Here is a 24,100-nt window from a genome sequence, read left to right on the forward strand (position 1 = left end):
TCCAACATTTGTAATTTTCTGTTTTTTTGATTTGTGCCAGAAATGCCAGGGTGAATTGGTATCTCATTGTGGTTTTGATTTGCATTTCTCTAATGGCTCATTTTTTTTTTAGTGGCTCATGATTGTGAGCATTTCCTCATGTATCTGTTAGTGTCTTGAATGTCTTCTTTGGTGAAGTGTCTGTTCACATCCTTTGCCTGTTTTTAATTGGATTATTTGTATTTTTATTTTAGACATGTTGGATTATACTGTAGATTTTAGAGGTTAGACCATTGTCAGATTTGCAATAGCCTTTTTTTTTTTTTTCCCCCAGTCTGTAGGTTCTCTTTTTACTCTTTTGGTGAAGTCTTTTGATGAGCATATGTGTTTAATTTTTAGAAGATCTCAGTTATCTAGCTTATCTTCTGGTGTTTGTGTATTGTTAATTATGGTTTGTATCCTATTTATGCTGTGTATTAGGAACTCAAGCATTGACACTATTTTTTCTTCAATAATCTTTATAATTTTCTATTTTGTATTTAGGTCATTGATCCATTTTGAATTAATTTTTGGGTATGGTGTAAGGTATGGGTCCTGTTTCATTTTTTACAGATGGATATCCAGTTTTGTTAGCACCACTTGCACAAAAGACTGCCTTTTCCCCCATTTAATGGACTTCAGGACTTTGTTGAAGATCAGGTGAATGCAGGTAGATGGATTTACATCTGGGTTGTAAATTCTATTCCATTGGTCGACGTGTCTATCCTTGTACCAGTACAAGGCTGTTTTGATTACCTTAGCTGTATAGTAGGTTCTGAGGTGAGATAGTACAAGGCCGCCTACTTTATTCTTCTTTAATAGTGCTTTACTTATCTGGGACCTCTTTCCTTTCTATATAATATTACTGATTAGTTTTTCCATCTCCTTAAAGTATACTGTTTGTATTTGGATTGCGATTGCATTGTATTTGTAAATTGCTTTTTGTAAAATTGACATTTTCACAATGTTCAGTCTACCTATCAATGAGCGTGATATGTTTTTCCATTTATGTAGGTCTTTTTTGGTTTCTTGCAGTAATGTTTTGCAGTTTTCTTTGTATAGGTTTTTTACATTCCTGGTTAGATTTATGCCTTTTTAATTCATTTTTTTAGGGGTATTATAAATTATATTGATTTCTTTTTCATAGTTCTCTTTATTGTTGTATAGGAATCCAACTGATTTTTGTATATTTATCTTGTATTCTGCTACTCTGCTGAATCTATTAGTTCCAGTAGTTTTCTTGTGGAGTCTTTTGGATTTTCTATGTATAGTACCATATCATTCGCAAATAGGGACAGTTTTACATTTTCCTTACATATTTGGATGCACTTTATTTCTTTTTCTTGCCTTATTGCCCTAGCTAAACTTCCAGCATAATGTTAAATAGGAGTGGTGATAAAGGGCATCCTTGTCTTCCTCCTGTTCTCAAATGGAATGTTTTTATCTTCCCTCCATTAAGAATGATGTTGATTGTTGGTTTTGTATAGGTGCCCTTTATTTTGTTGAGGAATTTCCCTTGTATACCTATTTTATTGAGAATGGTATGGGTGTTGGAATTTGTGGAATGCCTTTTCTGCATTGAATGAGATGATCATGTGATTCTTTTATTTTATTTATGTGGTCAATTACATTGATAGATTTTCTAATGTTGAATCATCCCTGCATACCTGGTATGAATCCTACTTGGTTGTGGTGTATTATTTTTTTTTTGATATGATGCTGAATTCTATTGGCTAGAATTTTGTTGAGAATTTTTGCCTTCATATTCATGAGAAATATTGGTCAGTAATTTTCTTTTTTGGGGGTGTCTTTGCCTGGTTTTGGTATCAGGGTTGTGCTGGCTTCACAGAGTGAATGTGGAAGTATCCCTTCCTTTTCTAAATTCTGGAACAGTTTGACTAGTACTGGTGCAAAATCTTCTTTGGTAGAGTTCTCCAGTGAAACCATCTGGGCTAGGGCTTGTTTTTGTTTGTTGTTGTTGTTGGTAGTCTTTTAAATTACCTTTTCAATCTCTTTTCTTGTTATGGGTTGTTCAGAATTTCAATGTTAGTTTGTATTAGTTTGGGTAAGTAGTGTGCTTCTAGAAATTTGTCCATTCCCTCTAGGTCTTCAAATTTGTTGGAGTATAGTTTTTCACAGTACTCTGTTATGACTGTTTTTATTTCAGTTGAGCCTGTGGTAATGTTCCCCATATCATTTCTTATTTGAGTTATTTGCATCCTCTCTTGTTTTTCTTTTGTAAATTTGGCCAGTGGTTTGTTGATTTTGTTGATCTTTTGAAAGAACAAACTTTTGGTTTTGTTGATTCTTTCTATTGTTTTTCTATTTTGTGTTTCATTTATTTCTGCCCTGATCTTTATTATTTCTGCCCTGATCTTTATTATTTCCTTTCTTCTGGTGGCTGCGGGCTTTTTCTTTCTTTCTTTCTTTCTTTTTTTCAGTTCTCTTGTTCAAGTTGTGTAGCTAATGTTTTGATAATGTCCTTTTCTTCTTTTTCAATGTGTGTATCTATTTATATAAATTGACATTTGAACAATGCCTTTGCTGTGTCCCAGAGGTTTGGGTATGCAGTGTTGTCATTCTCGTTTGATTCTAGGAATTTTTTGATTCCATCTTTGATTTCTTCTATTACTCAGTGCTTTTTAAGCATGGTGCTATTCAGTTTTCATGTATTTGATATTTTTTCCTTGCTCTTCCTGTTATTAATTTCTCCTTTGATGGCATTGTAGTCAGAGAAGATCCTTTGTATTATCTCAGTGTTTTGGATTTTGTTGAGGCTTGCTCTGTTGCTTAAGGTGTGTTCTATTTGGGAAAACGTTCCATATGCTTTGTAAAAGAACCTGTACTTTGCACTGTTGGGTGAAGTGTTCTATGTATGTCTACGAGGTCAAGTTGATTCATTGTGGCCTTTATAGCTTCTGTGTCTTTGTTGAGTTTCTTTCTAAATTTTCTGTCCTTTACCAAGAGTGGTGTGTTGAAGTTTCCTACTATTATCGTGGAACTATCATTTTCTCTTTTCAGCGCTGTTAGAATTTGTTTTACATAGTTTGGAGCTCTGTCATTGGGTGTATAGATATTTATTATGGCTATGTCCTCATGGTGGATTGTCCCTTTTGTCAAATGCCCTTCTTTGTCTTGTATGGTGGATTTTGTTTTAAAGTTTATGTTATCTGAGATTAGTTTGCCACTTCTGCTCTTTTTTGGTAGCTGCTTGCTTAATATATTTTTTTCTATCCTTTGATTTTTAATAAACTTATGTCTTTGTTTCTGAGATGTGTCCCTTGTAAACAGCAGATTAATGAGTTCTGTGTTTTTATTCATTCTGTTACTTTCTGTCTCTTTATGGGTGCATTTAAGCCATTTATGTTCAGTGTGATTATTGATAGTTGTGAGTTTATTGCTATTATTTTGTACTGCTTTTTTTGTGGTGCTGATGTTTTTTGTTCTTATTCTTCTGTGCTGAATTCCTTTTGTTTGTGGTTTTTTTTGTTTCTCTCATTTTTGTAGATTTATGTTTACTGAGACTTTGTTTTTCTTCTTAATTTTGATGAGTGGGTTTGTTAAGTTTCTTTGTGGTTACCTTGAATTTATCCCTATCTTCCTCAGTTTAAACCAGTCTTTTATTACTTGATGATGACTTGACTTCCTCTCCATTAGAAAGTTCTATACCTATACTGTTTATTCCCTCTTTTATTGTTCTGACATTGTTTACAGATTGACATCTCTGGTTCTCTGTTGTAAATTTTTAGTTTTGTTTTACTCTTGAGAGTTCATTATCTAGGTTGGTATCTGACTGATGCTGTCTTCTGTGCTAGATTCTGGTTGTTGTCTGATGTTGTGGGTTCTCTAACTGAAGGACTCCCTTTACTAAGTCTTATAAGTTTGGTTTGGTTTTTATGTATTCCCTTAATTTCTGTTTTTCTGGAAATGTCTCATTTTCGCCATCATATTTGAGAGTTTTTCAGGATATATTATTCTTGGTTGGCAGTTTTTTCTTCCAAGATTGTATATAAGTCATCCCATTGCCTTCTTGCCTGCATGGTTTCTGCTGATAATCAGAGCTTATTGTTTCCCCTTTGTATGTGACTTTTCATTTTTCTTGATCTGTTCTCAAGATTCGTTCTTTGTTTTTGGTTTTAACAAGTGTGATTATGATATGTCTTGGTGTTTTTCTTTTGGGGTCTGTCCTATATGGGGCTCATCAATTTTCTTGGATAGTCAGCTTTTCATCTTTCATGATAGTAAGGACATTTCCTGTCAGCAAATCTTCAGTGATCATCTCTGTGTTTTCCATTTTCTCCCCCTGTTCTGCAACTCCAGTCACATACAAATCTTTGCTTTTGATTGTACCCTACATCTTCCTCAGGGTTTCTTCTTTTTTCTTGGTTCTTGTCTCAGATTTTTACTCAAATTTGTATCCAAGAGTTTGTCTTCAATTTTGCTGATCCTTTCTTCCATTCTTTGAATTTGCTCCTAAATCCTTCTATTGCCCCATCCACTTAGTAAATCTTGTTGTTTACCTTTTGGATTTCTAATTGTTGTTTTTGTATGAATTCTAGTTGTTTTTTTATTTTGACATTTTGTTCCTGTATTACTTTCCTGATTTCTTCCATTGTTTTGCCTATCTTTTCCATGATTTTGTCTAATTTTTCCTTATTTTTGTCTGCATTTTCCTTAATCTGTGGGAGAACCCTGAATATTAGAGTTCTGAATTCCCTATCAAGTAGTTCTGGTGTCTTTTCTTCTAACAGAAGGTCATCTGGAGTTTTATTTTGTTCACTTTCTGGAGCCATCCTCTCCTGTTTCGTTTTGAGTTTTTTTTCTTTCTTTTTTTTAATATACTTTGATAATGTCTGCTGTCTGTGGGACATCAAGGAATTATTTTCTTTGTTTATTGATTGTAGATTTGATTGTTTTGTACTGCTTTTTTGCTTCATTTGGTTATGTCTAGGCAGGCAGGCTGGGTGTGTTTTGTTGCTTGCTTGCCTGTGAACATGAAACTCCTCACCACATTGTCTAGGTTGGCAGGGCCGGTCACTCCACTATGGTGCAGTAGAGCAGGTCCAGCAAGGGTGGATGGGTGGGGATGGGTATTTTGCATGAACTGGGGGTGATGGAGCAGGGCTGGGGGGCAGTGCAGGGTAAGTCTCAGGAGACTGAATCAGTGCTACTCAGTGTCATGGCACATGGTGCATGGTGTAGATAGGCAGGAGGGAAAGGAGAGGATGTGATGTGCAGAGCCAAGTAAATGGATGAAAGAAGGGAGAGAAAGACAAAAAAAGTTTAAAAAAAGCAAAAAATGAAGTTAAAAAAGTAATGAGAAGAAAAGATAAATAAAATGGCAGTGCAGTAGGATTCAGTGGGTGGAAGTGGGGCAGGACTCGTGAGGCAGTGTCCTGGTGGCTCCCTAGTGATGTGGCTCAGCCTGTTGAGAAGCAGCATATGTGGCACATGAGGCTAGGCGGGTGGGAGAAAGGAAAGGAAAGATGGGAAAGAGTGAGAAGAAACCAACAATGAAAGAAAAAATTTAAAAACAAACAAAAAATGGTGGTGGGGGTGCTGGCCATTGGGGGTCTGGCAGAATTGGGGTGACAACAGCATGGCCTGTTAGGAAAGGCTGAGGCAGCACATGGACTAGGTGGGAGGGAGAAAGAAAAGGAGAAGGGGAAAGGTAAAGAAAAATATAAATATGGCACTGAGGGAGCTGGCTTGTGGCAGTGGCACAGACCCAGGGAGGCCATGTGGCCAGAGGCTGTCCAGCTAAGCAATACAGCATAGCCTACCAAGAAGTTGGGGCAGTGTATGAGGTGGGGTGGATGGGAGAAAAGAAAAGAAACAAGACAGAAAGAGAGAAGAAACAATAACAAAAAGAAAAAAGAAACAATAACAACAGCAAAAAACAATAAACAAAATGGCACTGAGGGAACCAGTCAGTGACGGCGGCTCAGACCCGGGGAGGCAGTGCATGGTGACTCTCCAACTGAGGTGTACAACGTGGCCTCTCCAGAAGGCTCAGGAGTGCTGTACAGGGCTGGCTGAGAGGGAGAAAGGAAAGGAAGGAAAAGTGAGAGAAAAAAAAGACAGGCAAAAAAGAAAAAGAAAACAAACACACAGCCCGTCAGGAAGGGGAGGGGATGGCACATAGCGCTAGCTGGGAGGAAGAAAAGAAAAGAAGGAAGGGAGAGAGAGAAGCAAAAAAAAAAAAAAAAAAGTCCAAAAAACAAATAAAGAAACAAACACACAGACACACACAAGTGGCGCTGAAGAGGCCAGCCTGGTGGGGGCACAGTGGACCCTGGAGGCAGTGAGCTAGTGTCTCTTTGGCCAAGCAACCATGGTCCATTGGCATGCAGTGGGGTCATGTAGAGGGAAGAAGGATAGGGAGTGGGAAAGAGTGTATCCTTGGTTACTGGATGCTCTGTCTCCTGCTGGGAGCTCCATGAAGTTGCCTTCCTGTACTTCCTGTCTGTAGCTGTAGCCCAAGATGGCGAATCCAGCCATGTTAGCTGGTATGGGACCTCCACTCCACAGCTCTCTTTGTTGTCTGTTCTCCGTCAGTTTCTTATTCTATTTGGTGCTTGATTGAGTTCTTTATCCTTTCATTCGGTAGTTAGGGTTCCAGGATTGAGATTTGTATGTGTTTTACTTAGTTTTTTGGGTGTTTGCTGCAGAGGGACAGCGTGGTGCTTCTATCTATAGCTCCATGTTGGCTCAGCCTCTCATCCATTGATTTCTTGACTGCTGCTTCCATGAATGTTGGTTGTGGATCCAAGTAAAATGAAATCCTTGGCAACTTCAATATTTTCTCTATTAATCATGATGTTGCTTATTGGTCCAGTTGTGAGGATTTTTGTTTTCTTTGTGTTAAGGTGCAATCCATACCAAAGGCTATAGTTTTTTATTTTCATCACTAAGTGCTTCAAATTCTCTTCACTTTCAGCAAACAAGGTCGTGTCATCTGCATAACGCAGGTTGCTAATGAGTCTTCTTCCAATTCTCATGCCCGTTCTTCTTCCTATAGGTTACAGTCTTGGAAACCCTATGGGGCAGTTCTACTCTGTCCTATAGAGTCATTATGAGTCAGAATCAACTCAACAGCAATGGCTTTGGATTTTGTTTTTGTATGAAAACAATGAGAAAAAGTTAAGACTGATCAATAGCTGAGTAAAAAACCAGGCTCATGACAACCTCATGTATGTAAGTGTAGAATTGTGCTCCACAGGGTTTACAATGGCTGATCTTTTGGAAGTAGATTGCTAGGCCTTTCTTTTGAGGAGATTTTGGGTGGATTCAAACCTCTAACCTTTTGGTTAGCAGAAAAGCACATTAACCATTTGCACTACCCCAGGTAGCAGCAACTGCATAGATGCCCATCTATTAGAGATGGAATAGACAGATCCTCTATATTCTCACTGGATGTGAAGGCCAACTACTTCTCAGATGTTCAGAAATGAGTGCTCGTCAAGAAACTTCTAGTGATGGTTATTATGTGAGAACACACTTGAATAAGACTTTGGGGAATAAAAAATCGAAGTGTCATATCCTGCCTCTCTCCTTCAGATGTCCTAGGTATGAGAACTATTCCATGAGCTTTCTCTAAGAAAAGCAAGTAGTACCCCTGTCCTGGCTGCTGCCATGAGTAGCTACTAGCAATCTCGAGACTTCACAAGTCCTTCAAGCAGCAAGTTGATTTCCACATTTTGTGTTAATAAATTTATAAACTTCTAGGTCTTGGGGATAAGAGGAAAAAGTAAGTAGAAAAATTTTCAGCTATATTTGTAAATTTTCATGCTGAAGCTTCCCCCATTTTCACAATGAGTACTCCCCCTCCTGGTAATCCCTAGGGTGTGAATGGCTAAGCAGCCGGCTTCTAACTGAAAGCTTGGCTATTCCAGCTCACCCAGAGTCACCTGAGAAGAAAGGCCTGGCAATCTACTTCTGAAAAATCAGCCACTGAAAACCCTGTGGAACACAGTTCTACCCTGACACACATGGGTCATCGTGAGTCAAATTGTTCTCACAGCAACTGGTTAAATTTTAAAGCCCCACAGAGCTGCCATTCGGCAACTTATGCCAGGAGCAGCCCGCAAGACGAGGGAGGACAGAAGTAGCATTCTTTACACCATGCCTGAAAACCGCCTGATATTTGTGGTTTGTGACAGTGTCAGGAAAGTTTCTACTAAAGCCTTGAGAGAAGGGTCCAAATAACCAAACACAGCAAAGTTCTGTTTGAAGAGCCCAGGCTGGAAAATCAAGAAGTGCTGCAGATGTAGAAAACCAGACATGCGTCAGGAGATGAACCCTGCGGACTGCAGAAGCTGCACATTGGGTTTTGTTCTGTTCCTTCAACCACCACTTTGACCTAGACAATAAAAATAAAAAGCAAGAGAGACAGGGTAGGTAAGGAAACCAGCTCTGGCAAGAGGAGGCTCAGACTGCCACAAGCACGCACTGCCAGCCTGAATGTACACATGGAAGGAAAATCAGCTCAGCTGCGCGAGCTGGGGAGCGCACCTCCCCCTGCTGGCTTCCACAAAAGGCAACTCTTCCCGGAACAAGGGGCAACCCCTGGGGACTAGCACAGCATCTGTGATTAAGCCTTTGAAGAATACATGCTCCCGTTTCAACTCCAGGCCCAATCCACCAAAATATTAAAAACCCACTTTCTATATAGGGCTCTGAGGTGACCTTCTTCTTTGAAAGAGCTCCGCCCTACACTTGGAAACTCTTACTGCTGGTTCCAGGATCTGCAGGCATCTGTTACCCACAGGAAGTGAGGTGGAGCCTCCATTCCTGAGCATTACCTCCAGCCTTTGAGGAGGTGTTGAGTCTTTCAACTCTCTCTTTCTGTCTGCCTGTCTGTCTCTTTGTTTCTGTCTCTGTCTCTCATACACACCAAACCAAAACCCCACTCATTGCCATTGAGTTTATTCTGACTCATAGCAACCCTACGAGGTTTCCAAGGCTGTAATCTTTAAGGAAGCAGTCAATCTCAACTCACAGTGACCCCATATGACAGAGGAGAACTTCCGCATGGGGTTTTCTAGGCTGTAACCTTTACTGAAGCAGATCACCAGGTCTTCCCTCCTATGGAACTGCTGGGTGGGTTTGAACCAGCAACATTTCGGTCAGCAGCTGAGTGCTTAACTGTTGCACCACCAGGGCTCCTTATTGTACATAGGAACATTGAATAAATGTTAGTTGAAGGGATAGATAAAATAGTAAGTTTCTTAACCATTGGAGAAATTACCCAAAGCTCTTGTTTTATTTTCTCCTTTAATGTTATTAGTCCACATGTGAAAGCTCTGGTTAAGGTAAAAAGCTAACTGTACAGCTGTGTGTAAAAACCCTTTTGTTTGGATCTCCACATTTTAAATTCAAAGTACGATTTACAAACAGCCTAGGTTGCTGTGATTAAAAAAAAAAAAAAAGTTTTTCCTTTATGGTTATTTTTGGTCTCCAAATTTTCAAAATTGTACTTTATGGTCTCTCCTTATTTTTGTTTAAAAATAAAATAGGTAGAGGGATAAAAAGAAACAACAGCAAACAAACAGAAAGCAAAAAAAGCAACTTTGATTAGGCAGAGTTAGGGAGCTCGGTGAAGCATGCTTGATCCTGGTGCCAAATGACTCTCACTAAAATTGCAGCAATTTTGGATGCACTTGCCAATGTTCTTGTTATTTTTACTTTAGAGATGTAACAGATTGCTCCAAAATAAATAATTTAAGCTAATGTTTCAAAAGTGTCCAAGTGCTTGCATCTTTGCCTTCTGGCTTCTCTTCTGGGACTGAACTGTGTCTAATATAGCCAACCTCATTTCTATATAACACTCCATGTAGAAGGTTGATTTCTTGCTTAGTTTTCCAAAGATGAGTTTATTTTTCACCATTCAGTCCCAAATGTCATAGGTCTTATCATTGGGCAATGCTGAAGTGACAACTCCAGGAAAGGAAAAAAGTCCACAACAACTAGATTTCTACTCTTGTGGGAGGAGAGGTTGGGAGGGGTGCTGTGAGCACTGTGAGGTGAGAGCGTAACTGAAGTCCCATGGGAATATACTATTTCCATAGTGATTCATATCTAGACTTTAAACCATGAACAATGGGTTAAATTCTGCACATGACGCTCTCAGTTTAACTTAAAACAGCTTTGGATTTGACAGATTAACTTCACTCAAAATGGCCCCATCTTCAGCCAATTATTGGACATCTCACTGGATTTTTTTTGCCTGTGCGGTACAGTCTGGGAGAGAAGAAATGTCTATGATAAAAAGAAATGAATAGCAAATCTTCGTGCTATTCTGTACTTCCTAAATTACTATGAATGGTTTTTATAATAAAACAAACACACAAAACAATAACCTGACAGCTTTGTGCTTTCATCAATGTAGGCCGCCATTGTGAAGTCCACCAGATGATTGGGAACTATATGTGGGACCCCAGCACCAACAAGTCATTTGACATTGGGGTCAACAGAGACAGCCTGATGCCTATCTGGTGGAATGGATCAGAACCTCTGTGGGTAACTCTGACCAAGGCCAAGAGGAAGGTCTACATGTACTACTGGCCAGGTGAGTGTATTAACATCCAGGCCCCTCCAGCCTTCCAAATCCCAGAACACCATGAGGCCTCTTTGAGGACAAAGGCCGTAGACATCCTGTTCAAAGACCAAGCCATAGCTTGAAGAATGGAATCTTTGTTTAACAAATATGCCTTATGGGTATCCTTTTACTTTGTTTTGAACTTCCTAACATAATATCAGACACATATGCCATTTCCTGATTCCCTTCTGGTAAGGATTGCATTTTGTCCCCTCAAAATATGTGTTGTGTATACTAATCCCTATAGGGTCGCTATGAGTCGGAATCAACTCGACGGCACTGGGTTTCGTTTTTTTTTTTTGGTATACCACTTTTTATACCTGTGGTTATAACCCCATTTCAGAATGGGTTCTCTTTGTTATGGTAATAAGGCAGTATTAGTGTAGGGTGTGTCTTGAGTCAATCTCTCTTTTTTTTTTCCTTTTTCAAGTTTTATTTTTGTTTGGAGTGAAGGCTTTTTCTTTTTTAATTTTTATTGTGCTTTAAGTGAAAGTTTACAAATCAAGTCAGACTCATACAAAAATTTATAAACACCTTGCTATATACTCCTAATTGCTCTTCCCCTAAAGAGACAGCACACTCCTTCCCTCCACTCTCTCTTTCTTGTCCTTTTGGCCAGCTTCTGACCCCCTCTACATTCTCATCTCCCCTTCAGACAGGAGATGCCATCATAGTCTCATGAATGTACTTGATCCAAGAAGCTCATTCTTTACCAGTATCATTGTCTATCCCATAGTCCAGTCCAATCTTTCCAGATTCCTCCATGTTATGAAAAGTTTCACGGATTGATTATTGCTCTTTATCGGTGTGTAATATTCCATTGTGTGAATATACCATAATTTATTTATCCTTTCATCCATTAATGGGCCCTTTGGTTGCTTCCATCTTTTTGCTATTATAAACAGTGCTGCAATAAACATGAGCGTGCATATAACTGTTCATGTAGAGGCTCTTCTTTCTCTAGGATATATTCCAAGGAGTGGGATTCCTGGATTGTATGGAGGTTCTATTTTTAGTTTTTTAAGGAAGTGCCAAGTCGATTTCCAAAGTGGTTGCACCCACCAGCAGCGTATAAGTGTTCCAGTCTCTCCACAACCTCTCCAACATTTATTATTTTGTATTTTTTTGGTTAATGCCAGCCTTGTTGGAGTGAAATGGAATCTCATTGTAGCTTTGATTTGCATTTCTCTCATGGCTAATGATCATGAGCATTTCCTCAAGTATCTGTTAGCTACCTGAATGTTTTTTTTTAGCAAAGTGCCTGTTCATATCTTTTCCCCATTTTTCAATTGGGTTATTTGTCTTTTTGCAGTTGAGTTTTTGCAGTATCACGTACATTTTAGAGATCAGGCACTGGTCAGAAATGTCATAGCTTAAAACTTTTTTCCAGTCTGTAGGTAATCTTTTTACTCTTTTGGTGAAGCATAGGTGTTTGATTTTTAGGAGCTCCCAGTTATCTAGTTTTTCTTCTGTATCGTTAGTGATGTTTTGTATACTGTTTATGCCATGCATTACGGCACCTAATGTTGTCCCTATTTTTTCTTCCATGATCTTTATTGTTTTACATTTTATCTTTAGGTCTCTGATCCATTTTGAGCTCATTTTTGTGCGCAGTGTGAGGTATGGGTCTTGTTTCATTTTTTTGCAGATGGATATCCAGCTATGCCAACACCATTTGTTAAAAAGACTGTCTTTTTCCCATTTAACAAGTTTTGGGGCCTTTGTTAAATATCAACCACTTATATGTGGATGGATTTATGTCTGGATTCTCAATTCTGTTCCACTGGTCTATGTATCTGTTGTTGTACCAGTACCAGGCTGTTTGGACTACTGTGGCGGTATAATAGGCGCAAAAATCAGGTAGAGTAAGACCTCCCACTTTGCTCTTATTTTTCAGTAATGCTTTACTTATCCGGGGCCTCTTTCCTTTCCATATGAAGTTGGTGATTTGTTTCTCCATGTCATTAAAATATGTCATTGGGATTTGGATCAGAATTGCATTAAATCTATAGATCACTTTCGGTAGAATAGACATTTTTATAATGTTAAGTCTTCCTGTCCATAAGCAAGGTATGTTTTTCCACTTATGTAGGTCTCTTTTGGTTTCTTACAGAAGTGTTTTGTAGTTTTCTTTATATAAGTCTTTTACATATCTGGTAAGATTTATTCCTCAGTTTTTTAACTTCTTGGGGGGGGCTACTGTAAATGGTATTGATTGGGTGATTTCCTCTTCGATATTCTTTTTGTTGGTGTAGAGGAATTCAACTAAGTTTTGTATGTTTATCTTGTATCCTGATACTCTGCTGAACTCTTCTGTTAGTTTCAGTAGTTTTCTTGAGGATTCTTTAGGGTTTTCTGTGTATAAGATCATGTCATCTGCAAATAGAGATACTTTTACTTCTTCCTTGCCAATCTGGATGCCCTCTATTTCTTTATCTAGCCTAATTGCTCTGGCTAGGACCTCCAGCACAGTGTTGAATAAGAGTGGCGATAAAGGGCATCCTTGTCTGGTTCCCAATCACAAGGGGAATGCTTTCAGAATCTCTCCGTTTAGGCTGATGTTGGCTGTTGGCTGTTGGCTGTTGGCTGTTGGCTGTTGGCTGTTGGCTGTTGGCTGTGTGTAAATGCCCTTTATTATGCTGCGGAATTTTCCTTCTATTCCTATTTTGCTGAGAGTTTTTATCATGAATGGGTGTTGAGCTTTGTCAAATGCCTTTTCTGCATTAATTGATAAAATCATCTGGTTCTTGTCTTTTGTTTTATTTATATGATGCACTACATTAATTGTTTTTCTAATGTTGAATCATCCCTGCATACCTGGTATGAATCCCACTTAATCATGGTGAATTATTTTTTTGATATGTTGTTGAATTCTATTGGTTAGAATTTTATTGAGGATTTTTGCATCTAAGTTCATGTGGGATCTAGGTTTGTAATTTTCTTTTTTTGTGGTGTCTTTACCTGGTTTTGGCATCAGGGATATGCTGGCTTCATAGAATGAGTTTGGGAGTATTCCGACCTCTTTATGCTCTGAAATACCTTTAGTAGTAATTCTTCTCTGAAAGTTCCATAGAATTCTTCCGTGAAGCCATCTGGGCCAGCGTTTTTTCTGATGGGAGTTTTTTAAATTACCTTTTCAACCTCATCTTTTGTTATGGGTCTATTTAGTTGTTCTGCCTCTGTGTGTGTTAGTTTAGGAAGGTAGTGGGTTTCTAGGAATTTATCCATTTCTTCTAGGTTTTCAAATTCATTAAGGTACAATTTTTCATAGTAATGTGATATGGTTCTTTTAATTTCAGTTGGCTCTGTTGTAATATCACTCGCCTCATTTCTTATTCGGGTTATTTGCTTCTTGTTCTGTTTTTCTTTTGTCAGTTCGGCCAATGGTTTATCAATTTTGTTAATTTTTTCAAAGAACCAGCTTTTGGTCTTGTTCATTCTTTCAGTTTTTCTTCTGTTTTCTATTTCCTTTAAGCCTGCTCTAATTTTTATTATTTGCTTCCTTCTGGTGCCTGAGGGTTTCTTTTGTTGCTCTCTTTCTATTTGTTCAAGTTGTAGCGATAATTCTTTGATTTGGGCCCGTTCTTCTTTTTGGATGTGTGCATTTATTGGTATAAATTGACCTCTGAGCATTGCTTTTGCTGTGTCCCAAAGGTTCTGATAGGAAGTGTTTTCATTCTCATTGGATTCTCTGAATTTCTTTATTCCATCCTTAATGTCTTCTATAACCCAGTCTTTTTTGAGCAGGATATTGTTCAATTTTCAAGTGTTTGATTTCTTGTCCCTACTTTTTCTGTTATTGATTTCTACTTTTATGGCCTTATGGTCAGAGAAGATGCTTTGTAATATTTCGATATTTTGCATTCTGCTAAGGCTTGCTTTATGACCTAATATGTGGTCTATTCTAGAGAATATTCTGTGTGCACTAGAAAAGAAAGTATACTTGGCTGCTGTTGGGTGGAGTGTTCTGTACATGTCTATGATGTCAGGCTGGTTGATTGTGACATTTAGATCTTCCATGTCTTTATTGAGCTTCTTTCTGGATGCCCTGTCCTTCACTGAAAGTGATGTGTTGAAGTCTCCTACTATTACTGTGGAGATGTCTATCTCACTTTTCAATGAGCTTAGAGTTTGTTTTATGTATCTTGCAGCTCTGTCATTGGGTACATAAATATTTAACGTGGTTATATCCTCCTGGTATATTGTCTCTTTAATCATTAGTGTCCTTCCTTATCCTTTATGATGGGGTTAACTTTAAAGGTTATTTTGTCAGAAGTTAATATTGCCACTCCTGCTGTTTTTTGATTTTTGTTTGCTTGATACATTTTTTTCCATCCTTTGAGTTTTAGTTTGTTTGTGTCTCTAAGTCTAAGGTGTGTCTCCTGTTGGCAGCATATAGATGGATCATGTTTTTTAATCCATTCTGCCATTCTCTGTCTCTTCATTGGTGCATTTAGACTATTTACATTCAGCGTAATTATGGGTATTTTTTTTATGAATTTAGTGCTATCATTTCGATGTCTTACTTTGTGTGTTGTTGACAGTTTCTTTTTCCCACTTGATTTTTTTGTGCTGAGTAGTTCATCTTTACATATTGTCTTTTCCTCATACTTGTTGTTGTTGATTTGTTTCTGCTGAGTCTCCTGTTTTTTTCTTGTATTTTATTTTGATGTGTAGGATAGTTTGTCTCCTTTGTGGTTACCTTAATATTTACCCCTATTTTTCTAAATTTAAACCTAGCTTTTATTTCTTTGTATCGTCTTGTCTTCCTATCCATAGGGAAGACCTGTGACTACATGTCTTAGTCCCTCTTTATTGTTTTAATATTGTCTTCTTTTACATAATAACATCGCCGTTTCTCTGTTTTGAGTGTTTTTGTATCTTGATTTATTTTTGTGATTTCCCTGTCTTTGTTGACATCTGATTGCTCTGTCCAGTGTCCTCGTCTTGGGTTGATACCTGATATTATTGATTTTCTAACCAAAGAACTCCCTTTAGTATTTCTCATAGTTTTGGTTTGGTTTTTACAAATTCCCTAAACTTCTGCTTATCTGGAAATGTCCTAATTTCACCTTCATATTTGAGAGACAGTTTTGCTGAATATATGATTCTTGGCTGGCAATTTTTTTCCATCAATGCTTTATGTTAGTCATCCTATTGCCTTCTTGCCTGCATGGTCTCTGCTGAGTAGTCCGAGCTTATTCTTATTGATTCTCCTTTGTAGGTGACTTTTCATTTATCCCTAGCTGTTCTTAAAATTCTCTCTTTATCTTTGGTCTTGGCAAGTTTGATTATAATATGTCTTGGTGACTTTCTTTTAAAATCTACCATATGTGGAGTTTGATGAGCATCTTGGATAAATATCTTCTCATCTTTCACAATATCAGGGAAGTTTTCTGCCAATAAATCTTCAACAATTCTCTCTGTATTTTCTGTTACCCCTCCCTGTTCTGGTACTCCAATCATTCGTAGGTTTTTTCTCTTGAGAGTCCCACATGATTCTTAAGCTTTCTTCTTCTTCTTTTTTAATTCTTTTATCTGATTTTTTTCAAATATATTGGTGCCAAGTGCTTTATCTTCAAGTTCGTAATTCTGCCTTCCACTTGCTCAATTCTGCTCCTCTGACTTTCTATTGAGTTGCCTACTTCTGTAATTTTATTGTTAATCTTCTGAATTTCTGATTGCTGTCTATGGATTTTTCCAGCTTATTAAATTTTTCATTACTTTCCTAAATAACCTTTTTAATTTCTTCAACTGCTTTATCTGTGCGTTCTTTGGCTTGTTCTGCATATTGCCTCATTTCCTTCCTGATGTTTTGAAGGGTTCTGCATATTAATCATTTGTATTGTGCATCTGGTAATTCCAGGAAGGCACTTTAATCTAGAAGATCCATTGATTCTTTGTTTTGAGAGCTTGTTGAGCCAATCATGCTCTGTTTCGTTATGTGACTTGATATTGACTGTTGTCTCCGAGCCATCTATATGTTATTGTATTAGGTTATTATATCCTAGTTTCTTGCTTTGTTTTGTTTTGATATGCCCAGATGTGTTGCTTGAGTGAGCCAGCTTGATTATTTTTGCCTTTGGAGCTCTGACATCCTGTCACCAGATGGCTAGAGGTGTTATCAGTTATATGAGCTGATGAGTCCATTCAGTTTTCTTGTGTGGATTCAGCTCAGGTGTCCAGGTAGCTGGTCATCAAGTGTGTGGTACAGGCTCTGTCCTACAGTCTTTGTGGGGCTGGGGTGTTTGGTGTAGGTACTGGTATCTGGTTGCAGCAGGGGGTCATGCTCTGAACAAGGCAGGGGGTTGAGAGCCATCCCCCAAGTGTCTCTGAGGAAAGTGCTTCCCTTTTCCCTAGAGCATACAGGTGGCTGAGTTCTGCAGACAGACCATGGGCATCCAATGCTTTTGGTTGTAAGGACTGGGAGCTACTAGTTATCCTTGGACCCCTGTTGTGGGTGGCTGGGTGACCTGCGTGGAGCCACCAGTCCTTATGCCCCTGATGTGGGTAGGCGAGGACCCTGTTTAATAGGCAAAGCGGTGTCAAATATCAAACACCCACCTCTCCACTGCACAGCTTAAATAGTTGCAGTCTGCCAGCAAGAGCCTATTCTTCTGAAATAGGCCCACACAGGTCCACGCAGAGGGGAAAGGTATTTAAAGTCTACAGACTGTTTATGCCTGGACAGGAGCTGCTCCAGTCCTGAGCTCCCCAGGTTAGTACTTAATATAGTGGAGCTGGCTAATTATCTTTTCCCCGTGTTGAAATTTTATTCCTTCTCCAAGTCCATGAGCATGGCTCAGGGTGCTCAGATGGCCTATCTCAGGCCCAGGGAAATCAACAGCCACTGAAGCTGGCTTGGGGGCAGGGGGTATGGTAAAATACAGTCAAGTACTTAGCTTTTGCCAAGAGCGCTATTCTTTTTCTGGTTCCAGAGGTATGATTAGGCTATCCAGCTGGCTGCTTCTCCCTGAGAAAATGGTGACTGAATACTACCACCAGCCCAACACACCCGCTCCCAGGTGTGGTGCCTAAGGGATCCCAGTGATTCAGGTCCAGGAACTCCTCTCTACTTCTGAACCACCTCTCTCTCCCCCTACTGCTCAGTCTGTTTCCTAACTTTGCCTTTGTTGTTCAGGGCTCCTAGCTTGTCATAAATATAATCGTTTCATTTGATTTTTTTTGTCTTTGCTGTAAGAGGGATCACCAGAAGCATCTGGCTATTCTGCCAACTTGGCCCAACCTCCAAAGTTAGTCTCTTTTGAGATATAAAAGGAGAAGATTAGGCAAGCACAGATGAAGGAAGATAGATGCCATACCACAAGAAGATCACCAAGAAGTCAAGGAACAGAAGCTTAAGAGACAAGGACCTTCCCCAAGAGATGACAGAGAAAGCCTTCCCCTAGAACTGGTTCCCTGAATTAGGACTTCTAGCCTCCTAAACTGTGAGAAAATAAATTTCTGTTAAAGCCACCTCTTGTGGTATTTCTATTATAGTAGCAATAAACAAGATACCTTCATTCAGCAATATTGTTACAGTGTAACATGCTTTTCCATCTGCAAAATTTTAGATATACAGAAGAGCTAAATTAAAGGATGGTTATTTGCTTTAGAGGGTCAGAGAAAAAGAGGAAGACCTTCAGTGAGATAGATTGACACTGTGGCTACAACAATGTGCTCAAACATAGCAGCCGTGATTGTGAGGATGGTGCAGAACCAGGCGATGTTTTGTTCTGTTGTACATAGGGTCGCTACGAGTCAGAGCCAATTTGATGGACAACTAACAATATTTGCTTTAGAAAATAATTTGGCGTACCATTCCTATAGATTTTGAGCTCCCCTGCAATACTGAAGAGGATCCAAGGCACTTACAACTTTTTGGTACTGCATTAAATGAAGTCCCTTTGTATTAATCCTCCCCCCACGTGTCCTAGATCAATGAGAAAAGAAGCCACTTTACTTACTGCAATGAGGTAAGTAATCTGCAGACTGCCCTGGCTGCTGAGAGAAGTCCTCAGGGTACTTTCATCTTGACAGTCAGAAATCTTTCATTAAGGATGAGAGGATTCGGTGATAACAAGATACCCAACTTACCATTTCTTACAACAGGAAAGCTCAGTCTTTAATGAAGGGAGCTAATTGCTCTGGGTTGGAGGGCAGAAGTAGCCTGAGAGAATTGTGAAAGTGTAATGAGTTGTGGGGGAGGTGGTAGGCCAGGATGGGGGAAAGTAGAGAGAAGGATGAGTAAACAAGGCTGAATCACAGATGGCCACACTGAGTATGGAGGGTGCTGGTTAAAGGTGATCATGGGGAGAGTTGCTGGGGGCACTCAAGGCTGTGCCAGCTCTTGAAGGAGCATAGAACACAGCCAGATGGAGACCATGGAAAGCAGACCTACAGGTGGCTGACAGAGCTGTGGGTGTGGTAGATGATGTGAAAGCTGCCACATTGCAGCAACTGATATCCATAGGTGAGCTCCTGAAAGCTTGGGCAGGTTGCATTAATTAAAAACTGGGCAGAACAAAGAGACACAGGTTGGCTCCACCATCAGAAAATTTCAGGGGGGATTCCTGCAGAGTTCCTTCAGAAGATTCCCTTCCATAGCAGCCATCTCAGCTACAGGAGAGGAAGCTTTCAAGCAAGGGAAGGATTTAGGAGGACTCATTACCTTAAACGGACCTTTGATTAAGGAAGCAAGTGGACACATCAACCAGGCTATCATGCTTGCACGAGGAGCCAAGCTCAGGGTGAGCCTAATGTGATGAGATCTAAAGCCAAAACATGTTATTGCACTTAGAGGTCATTCTCAGAAGCAATATTATCAACAAGCATAAGGGCACACATACATAGGCTTTGGAGAGGGATAGAGTAGCCACACTGCCTTAGGGACTGCCTAAAACAAATCCAAGAACTGTCCAGATGAATACTGCCTTCATGCCATAAATACTTATCTTGCATGCCATCTGATTAGTTTAACTTTCTATGTCTTGGAACTTAGGTTCTTCATGCTCTGAAGAGCATCTCCCCTACAGCCTCAAGCCATCGCTGCCTCTTCCACATATGACCCCCTGTGGCTTGCCTTTTGCATAGCCATGGATGCCAACACTCATGGCAAGGTCCAGAGAGACTTTAAAGAAGTGGCAGTCAGCATATTTCAGACTTCTGTCTGCAGTATTACAGGACATTATTTTTTATCTCATCCTGGAGAATCTAGAGCTTTAGTAATAATAAACAACTTGAATATATATGTCACTGAGCAACTACAAAATCTCAAAGCTAATTTGCATGTAAAAAAAATCTCATTACTGCTCTGAATCAGCTCCTTAAGAGCAAGAAAGGTCCATTCACTTCCTTTGTAGTGTGACAAACACACTCAAGATCAATTACAGTGTCAATTGCCCTATCAGGAGGGAAGAATCTAAAAAAGGTGATCTCCTGGAATTTATTCAATGACATAAATAAAGATTAGCTAAAGATCTGACTATATTGAAGTCTTGACAGAAATTAGAACAAAAAGCTTTTGTTTCATAGACACTGTTTAGTCTTTCTAAAGTGGATATACAAATAAAAGCTCTGTGAGATCTAGCCGTCTCCGAAGGCCCTGCTGCCCAGCCCAGCTTGGAGTGTTCTGGCACCCTCCATTCTCACTGGTCAGCGGCTGAGTGATTAATGGTCACCACTGTCCTTTCTCCCTTCACCTTGGTTCCTCCAGCTACAGCAATAGCTCAGTAAGTATTCATTTGTCTCTGCAAGATTAAGTGAAGTGCAGTGGCTTCTCTTCAAAACATGACTTGGTTTTATTTTTCTTCTTAAATTCTCCTTTTCCTTCTCCATGCCCCACAGGATATTGTGCAGACCTCTCTCTGAGGTCTGGAAAATCTGCGTTGCTCCACTGAGCTGTGTTATGACACTTTGAGTCTCGCCATTAAGCCAATATTTAGAAGTGCAATTTAAAAATGGCAGTAGTTCAAGTCTTCTTGTCAGGTAGATGAAGCAGCCAACTGAAAAACTGATCAGTGGCGAGGAGTTCACAGTGTCCCACCTCAAGTCTTCAGAGATTTATTATTGTAAACAGACTCTTTAGCATCCCACCCAATGGTGCTATGGAGCTGTGCAGGGAGAAATGTACCTCAGGAAATGATCCCAGGCCCTAATCAAATATTCAGGGCAGAAGTTCCCCCTACCCTGCAACAACAACAACAAAAAAAGCCAGGAACTATACCACCATGGCCCAAGAGTATTCTGCAAAGGACAAGCTAAATATGTGTTGTTCACTACCTTTACACTCCTATCCTATCCCTCTAGTTTGAGGGCAAGGAAATTTTATTAAGGTAGAAAAGGAAGAGACTTAGACGTAATTCACAGGGCAGAGCAACCCAGAGCACAGGAAGGAGGAGAAATTTGCGAGTATGGAGAATAAGTAAGACATCCTGTGGAAACAGAGTTTGAGCGCCCTGGACCACCAGTGCTAGTGTACACAGTAGCAGCAGATTTTGTTTATTCTTGTGGCTGTCGTAAAATTTTACAAAGGGATCGATAATAGCAACCTTTTAGGAGTCTGTGGGTAAAACTCCTTGGAGTTCTATATCTCTTTTCATGTGTTTTCAGTGTTAACTCCCTACAGCCTTGCATTCAGGAGGACTTAAGGGCAACCACTCTCATATCCCTGGGATGCGGTTAGGTATGGGTCTAGACTCTCCCTGTTCGTGCAGGTGTTCTGACGAACGAGGCACCTTCTATGTGGAGAAAGACACATTTTTACCTGGCTTCCACTCTCCCACTTTCCAGAGGTGGACAGGGTGAGGAGCTAATAGGAAGGCGTCTGACCCAGTTCCTCCCAGGTTTTGATTGTGATAATCAAGTTGACTTCACTTGGATGAGTAAAGCGGCATGTATTGACTGTTGGGCAAGGATTGTGGATCATCCACAGCCACTTCCCCTTTCCTGCTGTAGTGGATTCTGGACCACTTTTGGTTAGGCTGAACTTAGATGCATTCAGACACATGGGTAATTAAGAGCCCAGCATCGGCTGTACAAATGTGTGAGTTAGCATGTACAACTAAGTTCATAACATCAAACATCTGGATAAAAACTGAATTTTTTTTTTCATGCAGGTACTTGACATTGCAAAGTCAAAGGATATGGGTTTTCACTAAATTTTCCACTAATGTTATCAATTTGACATTAAACTTTGAGATTTATATAATTTTAGAACTAGAAGAGGCTTTAATCAGTATGTAGTTTGATGGTTCCTGCACTTGTAAGTCAAGAACCCCTTTGAGAAACTGATCAGAGCTACTCATCCCCTTTCCAGAAGGAAAACACAATTTTGTGCCCAGGGCTGCCAAGTGGCCTTTGACATGGCAACACATTTATATCCATGATATCTAATTGATTTGAGCTTTTTATGATAGAAACATGTGTTAAAAACTTTGACTTACCAAAGTACCAAATTAAATCCAAGCTCACATAGCTAATGTTGCCTGGCAACGGTAGGCCTGGGTCAAAATTCTCTAAGACTCTTTGAGTGGAATTCACATTGCATCATTTCCTGTGTCTGTAAGTCAGTGACTCCACCTTTGGCAAGGTCTGCATCACTGATGCTGTCTGTCTGTGTCAGCAAGAAAATGGTTACAGATTCACATTTCAAGCATGAGGTTGTCTGAAAGAAGTGACTTTCGGTGCAGGATTTCCAGGCCTTGACCTGGTTCTGCCTGCAGAGAATCGAGGAGGTGTTGCCACTCTGGGCTGTTGCTGCAGAAGCAATTTCTCCAGCGTTAGAAACTTTCATAGCTGTCCAGCCACATCCAGTCTCCTTTTGCAGGAAGATATCTCGGCCAAAAGAACTCAGAGTTTTTCAACAGTGTCCATTATGATGATTGGAGAGCCTTAAAGAGGAAGATCAGCTCTATTTATGGCCTGTAAGCCAAGCCAGGAATGAACCTCCAAGCTTCATAAATCATGGCCAGACCATTTCTTCACAGAATATTTTTAGAAGGTGGTGACTCAAGGCCCTGATAGACTCTCGGGAGACAATGATGAGCAAAAACACCCTACTTTCTCCTCCCCTTGCTTCCCCCCAAACACCTTAGAACTTACCATCCAGTCAGGGTTATCCAAATAAAAGTAAAGGTCCAATTGTGAAAATTACAATAATGGAAAGTATATTGTACTATATAACTCATCTATTAAGAGACCTGGTTTAATCTGAGAGGTTTGATAAACATTTCCCTGAGAAAGTGACAGGAGTTAACATCTGAGAGGACGGGTAAGGTGGGTGAGTGGCAGCAGGGGTGTTGCAGAAAGGAGCCTCAAGACTGAGGGAACAGCATGTGCTAAGGTCCTGGATTGGGAGAAAAGATAGCAGGTTCAAGGTCAGGCTCTGTGGGCAAAGTTAAATATTAATTTTTATCCTGAGAGCAATGAGAAGTTATTGGAAAGTTTCAAGAAGGAAGATGACAGTATCAAACTTGCATTTTGAAAAGATTATTCCGTCTGCAACAGGGAGAGTGGAATGTAAGCATCCAGAATGGACGGGTGTGGATGGCCAGTCAGGAATTGCTGCAGTAACCTAGGTAAGAGGAAGGGATAGCCTGGACTAGGGTAGGAGACATGGTGAGAAATGGATGGATTGGACATATTTAGAAATTACAATTGTCATGACCTGGTGATGGATTGGATTTGGGAACAAGGGAGCAGTGACAGGCATAGCATTCAGTTTCTGGCTTACCATGTCTTTACCCAAAGAATGCAACCTTCCACATTTGTTTGCCAACCTTTCCCTCTCCCAGCGAGGTATTTTTTAAGTGTTATGCTCATTTATTTATTTATTTACAGCAACATGTAAGGAAAAAAAATTGGCATAGTGGCAATTACAAAAATACCTAGTGACAGGAAGAAGTGGCTGGCAAACAACTGTAGAAGGCATGCATTATTTGCATAAAATATAGTATAGAACTGTATGGATGATGGGTCTTCGCCTAAGGTGGGAAAACTGAAGGAGAAGAGGTTTTGGAATATTGCCTCTCAGTTGGGTTTGAGAAAGTCAATTCAGCAGCTTTGGCACCCAGAGAAGAGAACTGGAGATATAAATATGTGATTCATGAACTGTAAGTGGTCATTGAAGCTGTGGGTATAGAGAAGATGGCCTAGGGAGAGAGCATATAGAGAAAACAGAAGAGGCTCCTGGGACACAGCCTTGGGGAAATCTAATCTTTAAGGGCCAGATGGAGGAGAATGTGCCTGCAAAGGAAACCAAGACAGAGTGGATTGAGAAGTGGGAGAAAAAACAGAATTGTGAAGTATAATAGAGGAAAGTGCCATTGCACCATAAAAGCATCTAATAAGGGTCCAAGAGCATAGGAAAGGTTTCACTGAAAAGTGACAGCTGAAATCTACTGACACACACTTTTTACAGAGACCAAAATAATAAAATAGTCCCAAGAAAGAAGTGGTCATCATTAGTGCTTAATGTTGCTC

The 24,100-nt window shown here is 39.7% G+C and overlaps 1 protein-coding gene and 1 long non-coding RNA gene across 5 annotated transcripts in view; both read left to right on the forward strand.

Moving 5' to 3' along the window:
- ENPP6 (ectonucleotide pyrophosphatase/phosphodiesterase 6) overlaps positions 1 to 24,100 on the forward strand; it is a 337,158-nt gene that overhangs the window by 218,484 nt on the left and 94,574 nt on the right. For all 4 annotated transcript variants that reach the window (XM_064273537.1, XM_064273538.1, XM_064273539.1 and 1 more), the window contains one exon: positions 10,409 to 10,588. In XM_064273537.1, the coding sequence (XP_064129607.1) occupies positions 10,409 to 10,588 (180 nt within the window). The remainder of the gene's footprint in view (positions 1 to 10,408; positions 10,589 to 24,100) is intronic.
- On the forward strand, positions 10,604 to 23,646 carry LOC135228344 (uncharacterized). The gene is made up of 2 exons (XR_010318787.1): positions 10,604 to 17,643; positions 17,820 to 23,646. It is a non-coding gene; the product is annotated as an uncharacterized LOC135228344 (long non-coding RNA).

Source organism: Loxodonta africana, chromosome 21, assembly GCF_030014295.1.
Source record: "Loxodonta africana isolate mLoxAfr1 chromosome 21, mLoxAfr1.hap2, whole genome shotgun sequence".
Lineage (NCBI taxonomy): Eukaryota > Metazoa > Chordata > Mammalia > Proboscidea > Elephantidae > Loxodonta > Loxodonta africana.